Below are 15469 nucleotides of genomic sequence, written 5' to 3' on the forward strand. Positions count from 1 at the left end.
TCTTTGTGTCGATCTTGAAACTTTCGTACTACTTTCTTTCATTAATTGCTGTTCATCTACACTAGAGGCAAAACGTAAAATTTCAGTATGTACGCATAGCAAAGTGACTTCCTTATTCACCTGCGCAGTATCCTGTTCCACTTGTCAACACGGAACACGACGGTAGTCAGAGTTTTAATGATCACCTCGAAAAATCTACGAGAATGAAACTTCTTGGTGGTGTTAGTTACGATCGCACCATGGCATTCGCAGAAAAATACCCAGCATCATTTTGCCAGATGATGGTAGGGTCTTCGCTTTTTTCGGTGCTGATGAATTTTCGTATTTCCACAACCTGCTTCGCTCCACTGTCCCGTGGTCATAGTGGTGATATTCCCAGCACTTCTCCGTGATAGACGCCGAAACAGAATGCAAAAAGGTGTGCCGCATAATTCAGTGTTGGAAATCGAATTTTCTATTTTGAGAGAGCCGAAGGGCGATCTGTTTAATTCTTCAAAATCATTCAACTGCCAAGATCGCAGAATTTTTTTTTTTTTTTTTTTTTGTTTAAGAGAACTGGATTCAACAGACTATGCTGTTATCTTGAGAACTTAAAATCTTTTATTGTAAAACATTTTCATTTCACGCTGACTTCAGCATAAGAGGTCAAGTGGATAAAAATAGCGACAGTCTGCTGTTGTGTACCGTATTTCTATGATGCAACAAGCGACTGGGAGCAATATGTATATGGACATAAACTGTTCCACAAGGTGCTTTTTATGTTTGCAATGACAAACCTTTTATAATGTGCTATATTTATCCAGTTGACATCGTGTGCGTGAGGTCAGCGTAAAATGAACATATTTTTTACAGCAAAAGATATTAAGACCTGAACATGATAGTATACATAGTCTCTTTGAAACCTGTTGTCTTAAATAATATTATTTCATGCGATCATAACCATTGAATGGTTTTCAACAATGCTGGAAAAGTAGAACATTTTAGTGACTGGAGAGAAATCACAAAGGGGATCCCACAGGGTTCGATTTTGGGTTCATTCCTATTCCTTAGACACACGAACACACACACACGAACACACACACACGAACACACACACACGAACACACACACACGAACACACACACACGAACACACACACACGAACACACACACACGAACACACACACACGAACACACACACACGAACACACACACACGAACACACACACACGCGCACACACACGCGCGCGCACACACACACACACACACACACACACACACACACACACACACACACACAGTTTTGCATCACCCCAGTTCCAAGAACTCATGAAGATAGACGTTGACTGTGGATATTGTATCACAGACTGTTCAGAGAAGCCGGCCGCTGTGGACGAGCGCTTCTAGGCGCTTCAGTCCGGAACCGCGCTGCAGGTTCGAATCCTGCCTCGGGACTGGATGTGTGTTCTAGGGGACTGATGACCATAGATGTTAAGTCCCATAGTGCTTAGAGCCATTTTGAACTGTTCAGAGATGTCACCAAACCCGCCCAAAGATGTAAACAACCATGCATGAGCCTGTTAGTAGGAGAGGGTCCGACAGCCGATGAGTTCGTCATTCCACCAAGAGGGACGTACACGGCTCGTGTTGCCTGTAGTTCAACCATGCATAGACGGTCAATACCGCGGTTCGATCGCGTCCGCATTGTTAGTTTGTGCCAGGAAGGGTTCTCACCAATGGAAGTGTCCAGGCGTCTCGAAGTGAACCAAAGCGATGTTGTTCGGACATGGAGGAGACACAGAGAGACAGGAACTGTCGATGACTTGCCTCACGCAGGCCGCCCAAGGGCTACTACTGCAGTGGATGACCGCTACCTACGGATTATGGCTCGGAGGAACCCTGACAGCAACGCCACCATGTTGAATAATGCTTTTCGTGTAGCCTGAGGACGTCGTGTTACTACTCAAACTGTACGCAAAAGGCTGCATGATGTGCAAATTTACTCCCGACGTCCATGCCGAGTTCCATCTTTGCAACCACGACACAATGCAGCGCGGTATAGATAGTCCCAGCAACATGCCGAATGGACCGCCCAGGATTGGCATAAAGTTCTCTTCACCAATGAGTGTTACACATGTCTTCAACCGGACAATCGTGGAGATGTGTTTGGAGGCAACCCGGTCAGGCTGAACGCCTTAGACACACTGTCCAGAGAGTGTATCAAGGTGGAGGTTCCCTGCTGTTTTGGGGTGGCATTATGTGGGGCTGACGTACGCCACTGGTGGTCATGGAAGGCGCTGTAACGCCTGTACGATAAGTGAACGCCATCCTCCGACCGATAGTGCAACCATTTCACCACATCCTGTTGAGGCATTCGCCTTCATGGACGACAATTCGCGCCCCCATCGTGCACATCTTTTGAATGACTTCCTTCAGGATAACGACATCGCTCGACTAGAGTGGCCAGCACGTTCTGCAGACATGAACCCGATCGAAGATGCCTCGGATAGATTGGGCTGTTTTTGGACGACGTGACCCACCAGTCACTCTCAGGGATCTCGCCGTTGAAGAGTGGGACTATCTGAACCAACAGTGCCTTGAACAACTCGTAGATAACATGCCACGACGAATACAGTCATGCATCAATGCAAGAGGATGTGCTAGTGGGAATTACAGGTACCGGTGTGTACAGCAATCTGGACCACCACCTCTGAAGTTCTTGTTGTATGGTTGTAGAACATGCAATGTGTAGTTTTCATGAGCAATAAAAAGGGCGGAAATGTTGTTTATGTTGAAGTCAATTTGAATTTTCTGTACAGGTCCGGAACTCTCGGAACTGAGGTGAAGCAAAACTTCTTTTTATGTGTGTACATGAGCATGACCTTTGACATACGGATGTTCTTCGCCTGCCTTTTGATTTTTTCATGATCTTTTCATTTCACGATGCTTTTTATGAAGCTTTTGTCTTAAATTACTTGTAAATTAGTTAAGCTTCTGTTCTCCGTGTCACGTTAATCAATCTCTTTTTGTCTTTAATTTCTTTAAGTGGTTGTTCATTAGATTTTCTTTCAGTGCAGAATGTTCTTGCGGCTCTTCTCCACGCATGTGTATTGCTTCTAATTTTTTTCTTTTCGTATTACACGAAAGTCCTCCCTTCAAAACCATAATTTAAAATTTAACTGTAATTTAAAATGTCGTATCTGTATTGAGAAGGTTGTTCGTTAAACAGTTACTCCTATTTCTGAATGCTTCTTTAGTCATTGCAAGTCTTCCTTCAATACTTGTTATTGTCCATCCAAAATAGCAAAATTCATTTATTTAGAGTAGCATTTTACTTAGTATTTTTATGTTTCCTGTTCGTTTAACCTATAAGTACCATTGTAGTGTCTTTTGTGTTTATTTTCAGTTTGTGGTTATCCAAAGCATCAGACAAATTTTTCGACAATGTTCATCTACTTGTTCAGCACTAATTTTGATATCTTTTGTTGCTGCATTATATATATACTATGTGATCAAAAGTTTCCTGACACCCCCAAAAGCCGCGGGGGATTAGCCGAGCGGTCTGAGGCGCTGCAGTCATGGACTGTGCAGCTGCTCCCGGAGGAGGTTCGAGTCCTCCCTCGGGCATGGGTGTGTGTGTTTGTCCTTAGAATAATTTAGTTTAAGTAGTGTGTAAGCTTAGGGACTGATGACCTTAGTAGTTAAGTCCCATAAGATTTCACACACACACACACACACACACACACACACCCAAAAACATAAGTTTCTCATATTAGGTGCATCATGCTGCCAGTTAATGCCAGGTACTCCACATCAGCGACCTCAGTAGTCATTAGACATCGTGAGAGAGCAGTATGGGGTGCTTCACGGACATCGAACGTGATCAAGTGATTGGGTGTCATACGTGTACGCGAGATTTCCACACTTCTAAACATCCCTAGGTCCACTGTTTCCGATGTGATAGTGAAGTAGAAACGAGAAGGGAGACGTATAGCACGAAAGCGTACATGTCGACCTCATCTGTCGACTGACAGAGACCGGCGACAGTTGAACAGGGTCGTAATGTGTAATAGGCAGCCATCTATCCAGACCTTCACACAGGACTTCCAAACTGCATCAGGATCCACTGCAAGTACTCCGACAGTTTGGCAGGGCGTGAGAAAAGTTGAATACCATGGTCGAGCAGCTGCTCATAAGCCACACATGCGGTAAATGCCAAACGACGCATCGCTTGGTGTAAGGAGCGTAAAGATTGAACGATTGAACAGTGGAAAAACGTTGTGTGGTGTGATGAATCACGGTACACAATGTGGCGATCCGATGGCAGGGTGTGGGTGTGGTGAATGCCTGGTGAACGCCTTCTGTCAACGTGTATAGTGCCAACAGTAAAATTCGGAGGCGGGGGTGTTATGGTGCGGTCGTATTTTTCATGGAGGGGCTTGCACCCCTTGTTGTTTTGCTTGGCGCTATCACAGCACAAGCATACATTGATGTTTTAAGTACCTTGTTGCTTCCTAATGTGGAAGAGCAATTCGGGGATGGCGATTGCATCTTCAACACGATCGGACACCTGTTCATAAAGCACGGCCTGTGGGGAGAGTGGTTACACAACAATAATATCCCGGTAATGGCCTGGCCTGCGCAGAGTCCTGACCTGAGTCCTATAGAGTACCTTAGGGATGTTTTGGAACACCGACTTCGTGCCAGGCCTCAGCGACCAACATCGATACTTCTCCTCAGTGCAGCACTCTACATCTACATCTACATTTATACTCCGCAAGCCACCCAACGGTGTGTGGCGGAGGGCTCTTTACGTGCCACCGTCATTAACTCCCTTTTCTGTTCCAGTCGCGTATGGTTCGCGGGAAGAACGACTGTCTGAAAGCCTCCGTGCGCGCTCGAATCTCTCTAATTTTACATTCGTGATCTCCTCGGGAGGTATAAGTAGGGGGTAGCAATATATTCGATACCTCATCCAGAAACGCACCCTCTCGAAACCTGGCGAGCAAGCTACACCGCGACGCAGAGCGCCTCTCTTGCAGAGTCTGCCACTTGAGTTTGCTAAACATCTCCGTAACGCTATCACGGTTACCGCTCTTCTTTGGATCTTCTCTATCTCTTCCGTAAACCCGATCTGGTACGGATCCCACACTAATGAGCAATACTCAAGTATAGGTCGAACGAGTGTTTTGTAAGCCACCTCCTTTGTTGATGGACTACATTTTCTAAGGACTCTCCCAATGAATCTCAACCTGGTACCTGCCTTACCAACAATTAATTTTATATGATCATTCCACTTCAAATCGTTCCGCACGCATACTCCCAGATATTTTACAGAAGTAACTGCTACCAGTGTTTGTTCCGCTATCATGTAATCATACAATAAAGGATCTTTCTTTCTATGTATTCGCAATACATTACATTTGTCTATGTTAAGGGTCAGTTGCCACTCCCTGCACCAAGTGCCTATCCGCTGCAGATCTTCCTGCATTTCGCTGCAGTTTTCTAATGCTGAAACTTCTCTGTATACTACAGCATCATCCGCGAAAAGCCGCATGGAACTTCCGACACTATCTACTAGGTCATTTATATATATTGTGAAAAGCAATGGTCCCATAACACTTCCCTGTGGCGCGCCAGAGGTTACTTTAACGTCTGTAGACGTCTCTCCATTGATAACAACATGCTGTGTTCTGTTTGCTAAAAATTCTTCAATCCAGCCACACAGCTGGTCTGATATTCCGTAGGCTCTTACTTTGTTTATCAGGCGACAGTGCGGAACTGTATCGAACGCCTTCCGGAAGTCAAGGAAAATGCCATCCACCTGGGAGCCTGTATCTAATATTTTCTGGGTCTCATGAACAAATAAAGCGAATTGGGGCTCACACGATCGCTGTTTCCGTAATCCATGTTGATTTCTAGAGAGTAGATTCTGGGTTTCCAAAAACGACATGATACTCGAGCAAAAAACATGTTCTAAAATTGTACGACACTCCATGAAGAATGGGCTGCCATTCCCGAAGAAACCTTCCAGCACCTTACTGAACGTATGCCTGCGAGAGTGGAAGCTGTTCACAAGGCTAATGGTGGGCCAACACCATATTGAATCCTAGCATTACTGATGGAGGACGCCACTAAGTTGTCTCAGCCAGGTGTCCGGATACTTTTGATCACATAGTGTATGTACACACACACACACACACACACACACACACACACACACACACACACACAGATAGAGATAGATAGAGAGAGAGAGAGAGAGAGAGACTAGCCTTGTCAGACACCTATTATTATCTTATGTAGAAATAAATTAATACAGTGGTGGGTTTCGGCGGCTGGACTCACGGATAGGGGTACTGCTTGTTTTGCAGACTACATCGCGAGGTTCGGCCGGATGTCGGAGTCGGCAGCGCGGCGCAAGTTCTGGCAGATCCTGTCCGCCGTGGAATACTGCCACAACAAGCGGGTGGTGCATCGGGACCTCAAGGTGGGTGGCCTGCCCTCCGCAGTCGCATCTGCCAGTGGGCTCCTCAGTATACAGACTGTCCCAGGCGGAAGGATCAGTCTCCAGCGATATGACGGGGACCATCATTAGAAGCAAAACAGTCTAGAAACATGGGCTCTATCCCCCCGTCGGAGATTAGAGTCCTCCCTCATGCATGCATGTGTGTGTGTGTGTGTGTGTGTGTGTGTGTGTGTGTGTGTGTGTGTGTGTAGATTAACCAGCGACTGATGACCTCACCAGTTTGGTCCCATAGGAAATTACCACCACCAGCAGCTCTAAAATCCATATCTTATGAGCTACCAGTTAGGCTTTAGGAAAAGTAAACGGACGGGAGAGGCAATTCTGACGTTACGGCTGATAATGGAAGCAAGGCTAAAGAAAAATCAAGACACTTTCATAGAATTTGTCGACCTGGAAAAAGCGTTCGACAATATAAAATGGTGCAAGCTGTTCGACATTCTGAAAAAAGTAGGGGTAAGCTATAGGGAGAGGCGGGTCATATACAATATGTACAACAACCAAGAGGGAATAATAAGAGTGGACGATCAAGAACGAAGTGCTCGTATTAAGAAGGGTGTAAGACAAGGCTGTAGCCTTTCGCCCCTACTCTTCAATCTGTACATCGAGGAAGCAATGATGGAAATAAAAGAAAGGTTCAGGAGCGGAATTACAATACAAGGTGAAAGGATATCAATGATACGATTCGCTGATGACATTGCTATCCTGATTGAAAGTGAAGAAGAATTAAATGATCTGCTGAACGGAATGAACAGTCTAATGAGTACACAGTATGGTTTGAGAGTAAATCGGAGAAAGACGAAGGTAATGAGAAGTAGTAGAAATGAGAACAGCGAGAAACTTAACATCGGGATTGATGGTCACGAAGTCAATGAAGTTAAGGAATTCTGCTACCTAGGCAGTAAAATAACCAATGACGGACGGAGCAAGGAGGACATCAAAAGCAGACTCGCTATGGCAAAAGAGGCATTTCTGGCCAAGAGAAGTCTACTAATATCAAATACCGGCCTTAATTTGAGGAAGAAATTTCTGAGGATGTACGTCTGGAGTACAGCATTGTATGGTAGTGAAACATGGACTGTGGGAAAACCGGAACAGAAGAGAATCGAAGCATTTGAGATGTGGTGCTATAGACGAATGTTGAAAATTAGGAGGACTGATAAGGTAAGGAATGAGGAGGTTCTACGCAGAATCGGAGAGGAAAGGAATATGTGGAAAACACTGATAAGGAGAAGGGACAGGATGATAGGACATCTGCTAAGACATGAGGGAATGACTTCCATGGTACTAGAGGGAGCTGTAGAGGGCAAAAACTGTAGAGGAAGACAGAGATTGGAATACGTCAAGCAAATAATTGAGGACGTAGGTTGCAAGTGCTACTCTGAGATGAAGAGGTTAGCACAGGAAAGGAATTCGTGGCGGGCCGCATGAAACCAGTCAGTAGACTGATGACAAAAAAAAAAACAAAAAAAAAAGACAGAGAGAGAGAGCTATGAGCACTTGTTCAGCAGAAGAGATGCTTCACAGCAGCGAAGATGGACAAAAGCTCATGGCTGTTAACGCACGCATTTTGTAGCCTATGTTTACTAAAGTTTATTGCTTCTAATGTTCCGTCTCTGTCATACCCCTGAATACTAACCATTCCTCTTGGACACGCTGTGTATGGTCCTTGAAACAATCACGGTGGTTTTTGTATACCAAATTATGAACTTTGTTTTTTCAGCTCACATAAACGTGTTCGTCACAAAGCTGTGCTGTTGCACCTGCGGATGCCTCTGTGTAACAGAGATAAGATCTACATGGTAGAGTCAATGTTCATGGAGCTGCCGACACCCCTTAAGAACTCAGCCAATACAAATCATGGTGTTACCTAACTGGCAGTAACAGGACAATGGCAGTTCTGGCTCACGAACATACCAGTATTTCATCTGATACGTTTCACGATGCAGTATGTCTATTTCTCGACAAAGTGATGAAGTAATACATGGCGTATGACCACCTCTTCTGCAATGGCGCGCGAGAACTTGTGTCCGTGAAATTCGCTGTTACTGCCCGACAGAACTCTTCTCGCATTTCGGCAACAACACGTCGAATTTCCTCCTTCAATTCGCGGAAGGGTGTAGTTACATGGCCTTGGCGCCCAATGTTGGTCACCGTAACGCGAGATGAGGCGATCCGGAAAACACTCGAGGAGCACTTCAATTGTTTCTCGATTAACCTTCATTTTTAGCCCGGTAGTTGGTATTAATGAGTCGTGTTTGTTGAAAATTGATATGGTCCCGCATTCGTACGTTTATTCTGAACATCGGAGAACCAGATGGAAATTGGGATAGATGTAGCTTCCGTCAGATGCTCTTAAAATTTATCATTTTACTATTTGAGTTTGATAATGAATATTGTTTGCGCAGGCCCCGGGAGTAGAAAACATTCCATTACAACTACTGACAGCCTTTGGAGAGCCAGTCCTGACAAAACTCTAGCATCTGGTGAGCAAAATGTATGAGACAGGCGAAACACCCTCAGACTTCAGGAAGAATGTAATGATTCCAATCCCAAAGAAAGCAGGTGTTGACAGATGTGAAAATTACCTACTGCAACCTACATCCTTCTGAATCTGCTTGGTGTATTCATCTCTTGGTCTCCGTCTACGATTTTTACCCTCCACGCTGCCCTCTAATACTAAATTGGTGATCCCTTGATGCCTCAGAACATGTCCTACCAACCGATCCCTTCTTCTAGTCAAGTTGTGCCACAAACTTCTCCCCAATCCTATTCAAAACCTCCTCATTAGTTATGTGATCTACCCATCTAATGTTCAGCATTCTTGTGTCGCACCACATTTCGAAAGCTTCTATTCTCTTCTTGTGTAAATTATTTATCGTCCATGTTTCACTTCCATACATGGCGACACTCCATACAAATACTTTCAGAAACGACTTCCTAACACTTAAATCAATACTCGATGTTTGTAGACTTAGAGAATGCTTTTGACAATGTTGACTGCAATACTTTCTTTCGAATTCTGAAGGTGGCAGGGGAAAATATAGGTAGCGAAAGGCTATTTACCATTTGTACAGAAACCAGAGTCGAGGGACATGAAAGAGAAGCAGTGGTTGGGAAGGGAGTGAGACAGGGTTGTAGCTTCTCCCCGATGTTATTCAATCTGTATATTGAGCGAACATTAAAGGAAACAAAAGAAAATTCGGAGTAGGTATTAAAATCTATGGAGAAGAAATACAAACTTTGAGGTTCGCCGATGACATTGTAATTCTGCCAGAGACAGCAAAGGATTTGGAAGACCAGTTGAATGGAATGGACAGTGTCTTGAAAGGATGATATAAGATGAACATCAACAAAAGCAAAACGAGGATAATGGAATGTAGTCGAATTAAATCGGGTGATGCTGGGGGAATTAATTAGGAAATGAGTTATTTAAAGTAGTAAAGGACTTTTGCTGTTTGGGGAGCAAAATAACTGATGATGATCGAAGTACAGAGGATATAAAATGTAGACTGGCAATGGCAAGGAAAGCGTCTCTGATGAAGAGAAATTTGTTAACATGGAGTATAGATTCAAGTGTCAGGAAGTCCTTTCTGAAAGTATTTATATGGGGTGTCGCCATGCATGGAAGTGAAACATAAATAGTGTGGACAAGAAGAGAATAGAAGCTTTGGAAGTGTGGTGCTACAGAAGAATGCTAAAGATTAGATGAGTAGATCGCATAACTAATGAGGAGGTATTGAATAGAATTGGGGAGAAGAGGAGTTTGTGGCACAACTTGACAAGAAGAAGGGATCGGTTGGTAGGACATGTTCTGAGGCATCAAGGGATCACAAATTTAGTATTGGAGGGCAGCGTGGAGGGTAAAAGTCGTAGAGGGAGACCAAGAGATGAATACACTAAGCAGATTGAGAAGGATGTAGGCTGCAGTAGGTACTGGGAGATGAAGCACCTTGCACAGGATAGAGTAGCATGGAGAGCTGCATCAAACCAGTCTCAGGACTGAAGAGAAGCAGTAGCTGTTTAAAAGAAAAGCCAGCGACCTTGATGGTACGTTTGTGGTATGAAATGTGTGTGTGTGGTGTGTTTCCAGGCGGAGAACCTGCTGCTGGACGCGAACATGAACATCAAGATCGCGGACTTCGGCTTCAGCAACTACTTCACCCCGGGCGAGACGCTGAGTACGTGGTGCGGCTCCCCGCCCTACGCCGCGCCCGAGGTGTTCGAGGGCAAGCGCTACGTGGGGCCCGAGATAGACATCTGGGTGAGTGAGTGCGCGGGCGCGACGGCCGGGCTGGGTCAACACCGACTCAAAGGAAGGCCTCGGCGCTTGTTCGTGACGGAACGCCAGCTAGGCACGGCGAACGCCAGGTCTGTTGCAGGCATACCCACAGTGGTGGTGTGTCCCTTTCTCACACAGGAAAATGTGAAACTATTGGCGGTAGTTGGCCAACACACATTGTTCTGAGAGATTTCTGCACTCAATTAATTGTGCAATTCATTACACTTCTTAACAAATAGTGTACTCCTGAACTTAAATTTCCACCTGTTTTAAGGGTTGACATACAAAAACTACTTCATGGTCCAGCAGCAACAGAATTCGTGCTTCTTTACCTTATTTGTAAGTAAGAGGAAGTTACGTTTGTACTGGGTTGCTTTTACAAGAAACTGTGAACATATTGCTGCTCTTCTTTAGGTAACTTGGTTGACTATGGGGTGAGGAGCACTGAATGTTAATGAAATATCTTGCGATTGTACACGTTGGGGGAGGGAGTGAGGGACATAAGAAGAGGCAAAAGAGAGATACTTGTTTTATCAAATAATATTTTTTTATCTTATCAAGTTCCTCCTTTCAGTTGCAAGAGGGGAATATTTATCTTTTCTAATGTGCATGTTTAAAAAAGTTTAAGCTCAGCAGTATTTTCGATGTATGAAGCTATTTTGTTTCCTGTTTAGAATTCCTCTCGTTGAAAACGACAGTAATCTAGTGACTGCCAACAGTTGGACATTTACACATGTAAATTAGTTCACATTGCCAGTGACGATGTCAAACGAAAATAAATGGATGTATAAATAAAAGAAACGAGTCAGTTGTAAGGGGATTGGGGTAAGTTTCGATAACAAAATGGATCAATTACATATAGTTACTTGAATGTAAAATTTCCGAAGCTTGCAATGGGTCAAAGCATCTTCTCATATTGATCTACGTTTGTTTCGACAGGATTCAGTAATACAGAGCTATGATCTTTATTTGCAGCTTTACGATATTAAGAAAATCTTTCATATAAATAAAACTGCAGAATCCAAAACAGTACCAAACAGTTCGTCCAAAAATAACAGATTTATAGTGATAAGCGCGCCCAGGCGTTTCTGCCTGCAACAGACCTGGCGTTCGCCGTGCCTAGCTGACGTGACGTCACCAACAAGCGCCGAGACCTTCCTTTGAGTCGGTGATGGCTGGGCTGCCAATTAATTGTTTGTCCACAGGAGTACAAAGTAATGCAGATGAAGCTTTCTTCTCCTGTCTTACGAAATGATAAGTACGAACTTCAAGCGCGCTGGAATAGCTGTGGGTCAGCAACTTCTACATCTATACTCCGCAATCCACCATACGGTGCGTGGCGGAGGGTACCTCGTACCACAACTAGCATCTTCTATCCCTCTTCCACTCCCAAACAGAAGGAGGTAAAAATGGCTGCCTATATGCCTCTGTACGAGCCCAAATCTCTCTTATCTTATCATTGTGGTCTAAGGCGCTGCAGTCATGGGCTGTGCGGCTGGTCCGGGCGGAGGTTCGAGTCCTCCCTCGGGCATGGGTGTGTGTGTTTGCCCTTAGGATAATTTAGGTTAAGTAGTGTATAAGCTTAGGGACTGATGACCTTAGCGGTTAAGTCCCATAAGATTTCACACACACATATCTTTGTGGTCTTTCCGCGAAGTATGAGTTGGTGGCAGTAAAATTGTACTAAAGTCAGCCTCAAATGCTGGTTCTCTAAATTTCCTCAGTAGCGATTCACGAAAAGAACGCCTCCTTTCCTCCAGCGACTCCCACCCGAGTTCCTCAAGCATTTCCGTAACACTCGCGTGATGAGCAAACCTATCAGTAACAAATCTAGCAGACCGCCTCTGGATTGCTTTTATGTCCTCCCTCTATCCGACCTGATAGGGATCCCAAACGCTCGAGCAATACTCAAGAATAGGTCGTATTAGTGTTTTATAAGCGGTCTCCTTTACAGATAACCACATCTTCCCAAAATTCTACCAATGAACCGAAGACGACTATCCGTCTTCCCGACAACTGCCATTACATACTTGTCCCACTTCATATCGCTGTACAATGTTACGCCCAAATATTTAACGACGTGACTGTGTCCAGCGCTACACTACTAATGGAGTACAGGATTCTTTTTCCTATTCATCTGCATTAATTTACATTTATCTATATTTAGAGGTACCTGCCATTCCTTACACCAATCACAGTCGCTGCCCAAGTCATCTTGTATCCTCCTACAGTCAATCAACGACGACACCTTCCCGTACACTACAGCATCATCAGCAAACAGCCGCACATTGCCATCCACCCTATCCAAGAGATCATTTATGTAGATATAAAACAACGGCGGACCTACCGCACTTCCCTGAGGCACTCCAGATGATACCCTCACCTCCGATGAACACTCACCATCGAGGACAACGTACTGGGTTCTATTACTTAAGAAGTCTTCGAGCCACTCACATATTTGGGAACCAGTCCCATATGCTCGTACCTTAGTTAGGAGTCAGCAGTGGGGCACCGTGTCAAACGCTTTCCGGAAGTCAAGGAATACGGCATCCGTCTGATACCCTTCATCCATGGTTCGCAAGATATCACGTGAAAAAAGGGCGACGTGCATTTCGCAGGAGTGATGCTTTCTAAAGCCGTGCTGATGCATGGACAGCAACTTCTCTGTCTCAAGGAAATTCGTTATATTCGAACTGAGAATATGTTCGAGAATCCTGCAACAAACCTATGTTAAGGATATTGGTCTGTAATTTTGAGGATCCGTCCTTCTACCCTTCTTATATACAGGCGTCACCTGCGCTTTTTTCCAGTCGCTCGGGACTCTACGTTGGGCAAGAGATTCGCGATAAATGCAAGCTAAGTAAGGAGCCAGTGCAGTAGAGTACTCTCTGTAAAACCGAATTGGAATCCGATCGGGATTCCATACGGGAATCTGTACGAGACTCAAACGGCGGTATGTTTGTACGATCCTCCAGCGTGAAGGATTTCTCAAATGTTAAATTTAAAATTTCAACTTTCGTTTTGCTTTCTTCCATTGCCAGGCCAGACCGATCAGTGAGTGACTGGATGGAAGACTTCAACCCGCTTACCGATTTTACGTAAGACCGGAATTTCCTTGGGTTTTCAGCATGATCTTTTGCTAAGCTATGATGGTGGTTGTGGTTGAATGCTTCGCGCATCGCTCTTTTTACAGCAGCACGAATCTCTACTAACTTTTGCCTGTCCCCATTCTTCCGATCTTTCTTGTACCGCGAGTACAACTGCCTTTGCTTTCTGAGCATTCTCCGAATTGCGCTGTTAAACCACGGTGGGTATTTTCCGTCCGTAACCCACTTTTTCGGCACATACTTCTCCAATGCGTGATTTACAATGTGTTTATAATTTGCCCATAATTCTTCGACGTCCATCGTACCGGAAGTAAATGAAGTCGATTCATTTACTAAGTGGAATGCTAACAACTGCTTACCTGCTCTTTCTGGTAAGAATACTCTCCTTCCTAGCCTTCTTGACCGACTTTTTAACTTTCGTGACCATAGACGTAATGACAACATCATGATCACTAATCCCTGTCTCAACACTGACACTGTACGATGGAAAACCAGTCCAGAGCTGCAAATTTCATTTTTTTCTAATTCACTCGATGACTGGTGTCAGGCCGCCTCCCATTATCAAATCATCGCTACAAGTGGTATTTCCGAAAATGCAAAAAGTGTCAAAAATGCGCTCTAATTGTTCGTTTGCACATTTTTTACATGGTTTTGCATTTTCAGATATACCAGTTTTTACTATGTTACGATAGTTTGAGAGTGGGTCCCGGCCGGAAACTAGTCACTGAGTGAATGAAAAAAGTTAAATTTGCAACTTTGGACTGCTTTTTCGTTGTACTCAAACTAATAAGTGACAGAAATGTTTACTTATCCTGCCTACGAAAAACTTTTAATGGATGTTGTTGTTGTTGTTGTTGTTGTTGTTGTTGTGGCCTTCAGTCCTGAGACTGGTTTGATGCAGCTCTCCATGCTACTCTATCCTGTGCAAGCTTCTTCATATCCCAGTACCTACTGCAACCTACATCCTTCTGAATCTGCTTAGTGTATTCATCTCGTGGTCTCCCTCTACGATTTTTACCCTCCACGCTGCCCTCCAATACTAAATTGGTGATCCCTCGATGCCTCAGACATGTCCTACCAACCGATCCCTTCTTCTAGTCAAGTTGTGCCACTCCTCCCCAATCATATTCAAGACCTCCTCATTAGTTATGGGATCTACCCATCTATCTTCTGCGTTCTTCTGTAGCAGCACATTTCGAAAGCTTCTATTCTCTTGTTGGTTAAACTATTTATTGTCCACGTTGCACTTCCATACATGGCTACACTCCATACAAATACTTTCAGAAACGACTTCCTGACACTTAAATCAACACTCGATGTTAACAAATTTCTCTTCTTCAGAAACGCTTTCCTTGCCATTGCCAGTCTACATTTCATACCCTCTCTACTTCGACCATCATCAGTTATTTTGCTCCCCAAAAAGCAAAACTCGTTTACTAATTTAAGTGTCTTCATTTCCTAATCTAATTCCCTCAGCATCACTCGACTTAATTCGACTACATTCCATTATCCTCGTTTCACTTTTGTTGATGTTCATCTTATATTCTCCCTTGAATACACTATCCATTCCGTTCA

At 44.2% G+C, this 15469-nt stretch overlaps 1 protein-coding gene across 1 annotated transcript in view; it reads left to right on the forward strand.

Moving 5' to 3' along the window:
- Positions 1 to 15469, forward strand: part of LOC126106193 (serine/threonine-protein kinase SIK1-like) — a gene marked incomplete at its 5' end in the record, with an annotated part of 543990 nt that overhangs the window by 416938 nt on the left and 111583 nt on the right. Inside the window, 2 exons of the mRNA XM_049912429.1 lie at positions 6354 to 6469; positions 10599 to 10769. Coding sequence (XP_049768386.1) covers positions 6354 to 6469; positions 10599 to 10769 — 287 coding nt within the window. The remainder of the gene's footprint in view (positions 1 to 6353; positions 6470 to 10598; positions 10770 to 15469) is intronic.

The sequence above is a fragment of the Schistocerca cancellata genome, chromosome 10 (assembly GCF_023864275.1).
Source record: "Schistocerca cancellata isolate TAMUIC-IGC-003103 chromosome 10, iqSchCanc2.1, whole genome shotgun sequence".
Lineage (NCBI taxonomy): Eukaryota > Metazoa > Arthropoda > Insecta > Orthoptera > Acrididae > Schistocerca > Schistocerca cancellata.